The sequence below is a fragment of the Tupaia chinensis genome, unplaced genomic scaffold (assembly GCF_000334495.1).
Source record: "Tupaia chinensis unplaced genomic scaffold, TupChi_1.0 Scaffold000695_1, whole genome shotgun sequence".
NCBI classification, from domain to species: domain Eukaryota; kingdom Metazoa; phylum Chordata; class Mammalia; order Scandentia; family Tupaiidae; genus Tupaia; species Tupaia belangeri.
Genome location: NW_006160218.1, coordinates 624,342 through 629,279, shown reverse-complemented (window position 1 = coordinate 629,279; position 4,938 = coordinate 624,342). Strand labels below are relative to the sequence as shown.

General features: G+C 63.0%; 1 protein-coding gene across 1 annotated transcript in view; it reads left to right on the top strand.

Annotated features, from left to right (window-relative positions):
• Nucleotides 1–1,474: 1,474 nt before the first annotated feature.
• The window catches only part of QDPR (quinoid dihydropteridine reductase), a gene marked incomplete at its 5' end in the record, with an annotated part of 6,508 nt that continues 3,044 nt past the window's right edge, over nt 1,475–4,938 (top strand). The window contains 4 exon segments of the mRNA XM_027776650.1: nt 1,475–1,567; nt 1,919–2,015; nt 2,330–2,470; nt 4,832–4,897. Coding sequence (XP_027632451.1) covers nt 1,475–1,567; nt 1,919–2,015; nt 2,330–2,470; nt 4,832–4,897 — 397 coding nt within the window.

Here is a 4,938-nt window from a genome sequence, read left to right as displayed (position 1 = left end):
GCGTGGCCCGGGAGGGTTCCCGGGGCAGGGAAGGGGGCGGTCCTGCGGAGAAAGGCTCTGGAGCGGACTGCCGGCTCTGCGGACGCGTCCCAGGAGTCGGTTCCCGTGCCTGCCCTAGGGTGGCTGGGACGCCGACATGAGGTCGTCGTGTGCTTTCACCCGCCCCCTAAGGGGGCAGAGCCGCCGACACGCTCTTACGGGGGTGGCTGTTACCCCCGCCCCGTGGGACTCGGCAGTTTGCAGAGCGAGCCCTGCAGGTGCGGATGGTCGCTCTGCGGCGCGGGGCGCGTTTCAGCTAATTTACACCGGCGGCGTCGGGGGCGCGACCCTCGGCCCCGGCGCCACGCTTCCCGGTGCGACAGCCCCGATCCTCCCAGAACCACGTCCGAGTGACAGTCGCGCAGCCGCTGTCCCTTGCCCAGAGCCTAGCTGAGACCCTCTGGGGGTCCATCTAGAAGCAGCCTCGACCCGGATCCGGGATTTCCCAGGGACGCAAACGAGGAGGCCCAGGTCTCCTCGCTCAGATCCCGGGAGAGGCCTGGCTGGGGGAGGTCCTCCCAGGTCTGCACTGAGAGGCGGTGACAGTGCCGGGCAGGGAGCCAGGCCAAGGCCTGCCCGGCCCCCCACCCCCTGCTGGTCCAGGCTCCCATTTACCCCACCTCCCTGGGACCCAGGGGGTGGGGAGGGGCCGATGGTGCAGACGCCAAGGCTCTGCCTTCCCTGGTGGCGCCACTGGTGACCTTTGCCTGGGCATCTGGTGCCTGGTCGCCCTCTGTCCACCTCCCCTCCGCCCCTGCAGGAGGGCTCGCACAGGCCGGCAGGCAGCGCTGGTGCTATGTTCACAGCTCAGGGACAGGCTTCTCTGGGGCTTCCAGACCAGGGGCTCCTGGGTCAGGCCAGGCATTTCCTGCTCTGGCAGAGGCTGCTGTCCACAGCAGAGCCAGGGTTCAGAAGCCCACCGGAGTCACAGCCTAGCCCTTCCCTCCCAGCCAGGGCCGGGGTCACCCATGCCAGGACCCTCGCACACCTGGCCTGCCGCCTGCATTTGTACAGCCCGCGAGCCTTATAAGAGTGGCTTTTACTTTTCCAGATGGTTAATAAAGACTCAAAAGAGGAATAGGATTTTGTGGCTGAGGACAGTGTGAAGTGCACCGTTTAGCCTGGGACGTCTTGCTGGGACGCCGTGTGGGTGGTCTTCTGAGGCCTCTAGTTGGGCTGTCTACGAGGAGTCGTGGGCCAGCCCACCCCAACATAATGGCTCTGGCTTTTTCTAGCAACCGCCCTGGCCTCTAGAAGTCGGCTGGCTCCTAGGGGTGAGGCGGTGCAGTGGGCTGGGCTGCCCGAGCGCCAGGACTTCTCCTCCTCCAGGGGGTCTCCCTGGAAGCCCTGCCCTGTCCACTCCCCCACGTCGGGGTGTGGACCTCCAGTGTAACAGGTGCCGTCTCTGACCCGGCGTGTCTTCCCTTGGTTCCAGTGGGTGGCCAGCATCGATGTGGTGGAGAACGAGGAGGCCAGTGCCAGTGTCATTGTCCGAATGACAGACTCCTTCACCGAGCAGGCGGACCAGGTAACTCCAGACAGGTGACCCCAAGCACGACGGGTGCCCGGGAAGGGCTCCCACTGGGCGCATGCCCACCTGCTTCCCAGGCCCTCCTGCGGGGCTGGGGTGGGGCGTGGCATGAGGACCCCTGTGGGTGCCTGTCTCTTCTCTTTGACCGCTCCCTCTGATGGAAGGACCATATAAGCTCTAAAAATCACAAAGCCGTAGCTGGCTTCACCGTCCGGAAGTGCTCGTCAGCGGTTAGTCCCAGCTCATTTCTCCATGTGAATGGCCAGGCCCGTGAAACCGCCGTAAAGGAGGGGGAGACAGGACGTCTGCGAAGGCTGGTCTGTTTGTCCTTCTGTTCCTGCGTTCCAGGTCACTGCCGAGGTCGGAAAGCTCCTGGGTGAAGAGAAGGTGGACGCGATTCTCTGCGTGGCCGGAGGATGGGCCGGGGGCAACGCCAAGTCCAAGTGTGAGTCCTCTTCTGTTAGTCTTTTATGCCGTGGCAGGGCCTGGTCTGGACCAGGGCACAGGCAGCTGTGGCAGGGATCTCTGCGGTGGCTTTGTGCAGGGCTGTTGATAGCCCAGGGATAGACGAAGGAGCAGCTTGGGTGATCATGTGGGCTGGCTTCGAACTCGTGTCCCTCCGACCACTGGGTCTGGGCTTGTCTGTATCAGACCTTGGGTGTGGGGCTGGGCAGGGCCGGAGGGCTCCTTGAGCGTCAGTGCAGGGCCAGCCTGTCTGGGCCTTGTCACTGGGCACTAAACTGCGTGTGCTCCAACCAGCTCTCTTTAAAAACTGTGACCTGATGTGGAAGCAGAGCGTGTGGACGTCGGCCATCTCCAGCCACCTGGCCGCCAAGCACCTCAAGGAAGGCGGCCTCCTGACCTTGGCCGGCGCCAAGGCCGCCCTCGACGGGACCCCCGGTGAGCCTTCGTCTCCCTGCGCGAGGTGGGGTGTTTTCCTTGCCCATGACGGGAGGCTGTAAAGCCCCCACCCTCTGTGGTGCATCTTTTCAGGGAGGGGCCCGGGCCTCTGTTAGGCGAGGGCCTGCGGCCTGGCACTGCCGTCTGGCCTGTCTACCCGGGTCGCCCAGGAGTGAGTGTGTGCTGGGTGTTGACCAGCTCACGAGCACGGCTGTTGCCATCACGTGGGGTCTATGTGTTCCAGGGCGGCTGCTGGAGGTAGCGGGGCGTTCCAGCGAGAGCCTGGGGAGGATTCCTTACCCCGCTGCGGCCTCCAGCAAACCTTCGGTTCTGTGACCACATCTTTGCAGTTATTTCTAACAGTGACAGTAAGGTCTAACGTGAGCAGCGGCTGTGGGGCTGTGGGGCTGACGTGTGGGCAGTGCCCGCGGCCCGCGGTGGCGTGGCGGTGAAGGCGCCGGATCCCATGTGGCTGACTGGTTTGACTCCTGGACCCGTGGCTCGGAGACACACTGGGCAGGTGTGCATGCAAGCTCACGATCCCAGGAGGAGGCTGGAGAAGGGATTGTGGCATGGCCATCCCGGAGGGTGCTGTCTCGCTTTTCACCTTCCTTCTCTGTCTCTCTGGTGAACACGTGCCGGGTCGCTAAGGCCCAGCCCGTGGCCGGCACCAGGAGTCGCAGGTGTCACCGTACCCAGATGTGTGGCAGTTCTCAGGCCCTGGTTACCTTCGGCAGTGTACGGGTCTGGGTTTACGCAGAAACGAATCCAGGCGCTTCCAGGCCCTGCGCTTTTCTGTATGGGGAGGGCCCGAGTGTCCTTGGCGTGTTTGCCTCATGCTTCGTTTCCTAGGTCTGCCCCCGGCTAGGTGCTGAAACAGCAGCAAGTAATTTAATTCCCCAGTTCTGGGGCTGCGAGTCCGAGATTAAGGTGCTGACAGGGCTCACCCTTCGAGGCCCCCGTCCTCGGCTCGCTGGTGGCCACCTCCCTTTGTCCTCGTTTCCGACTTACGAGGACACCAGCCTCCCTGGCGGGGTTCACCCTACAGGTGCGTGTAGACTTCATCCCCACTTAGCGACTGTGTCCCCGCCTGCGCTTCTCCTCATTGTTAACAGAATCCTCTGGAAAAGAATTCAGAGATAAAGAGAGATGAGAAAAGGAACATTAGAAACATTTCCCCCTCCTGCACCCATTTAGTTCATGGAAGACACGGAGGTCGTGGGGTGAAATGCAAGCACTCCATGTCCCCAGTAGGGCTCCGTCCAGGACGCATGTGCGTGTCCTCGCGTGAGTGTACACGCCGTGCCTGCCTCGAGAACTGCCCCGTGCCCATGGAGACGTGTACCGAGTCAGTCACTCTGAGCCCAGTCCTGCTGGTCCCGCCCAGTCGCCCAGCACAGGAGGTGCCAGCTGAGCGGCCCCGATGCTGACGACGCGGGCAGGCCCCAAAGTCCAGTCGTGAGTGTTTTTCCTGGAAACAGGGAGGTGAGTGACCCTGGCTGGCAGTGGCTGCAAAGCCAATTTTGAATCTTAGGCCCAGTTCCTCCCTGGGGCCCGTTTGGACAGATTCAGCATGTCCAGGGCTCACAGGGCACGTCCATTAACGTGGTGAGAACGCTTGTTCGGCCTGGCCCGTGCCCAGGGGTACTCCGAATGAAGTCCTTTGTCCCAGGTGGCATCGTGGGAAATGATGTGGTCTTGTCCTGGTCCCTAGGACAGAGTGCCTGTAGTCCTCAGAATTTCCTGAGTGACAGGAAAATCTGCAGTCACACTGGCTTTCTGCTAGTGAGCGGACTGGGGGTGCCCCTCGACCCTCTCAGAACAGGGCTGCTCACCTGGAAGACGTGTGACCAGAGCCTCTCAGCGCCCCACCCTGCCACGATCCCTCCTCCTCCACGCTCCTCTCGGGATCTTGGGCACATACGCCCACGCACCCAGCGTGAGTTTTACGTCGCCGGGTCCAGGACTCAAACCATGGTCAACTACCTGGGAGTCCAGCGACATAGCCGGAAGCCATCTGTAGACTTCTGATTCGACTCCTGACTCTGGAGCTACAGAGCCCATGGGCGTGAGCAGCCCTCAGCCAGGCCTTCCCATCAGCACTGCAGAGAGGCTGAGGCCGCGGGTGTGCAGAAGAGACCAGAGCGAGCCAGCTGCCCGTGTGACCTCTACTGCCCAGAGCTCACTCCGGGGGAGTGCCCACCGCAGTCGGGCACCAGCCCAGGCACCTGCTGGGGCCCCGCCTCGTCAGCCGGTTCCCTGGACATTGTCTCCGACACGGGAACTCCGGGCACGCATCCGCACCGTAGCGCGTCTCTGGTCCCTGGCGTCTGTCATAACCACACGTTCGTCTGTTTCCAGGGATGATCGGCTACGGCATGGCCAAGGGTGCCGTCCACCAGCTCTGCCAGAGCCTGGCCGGGAAGAACAGCGGCATGGCCGCAGGGGCGGCCGCCAATGCTCGGCGC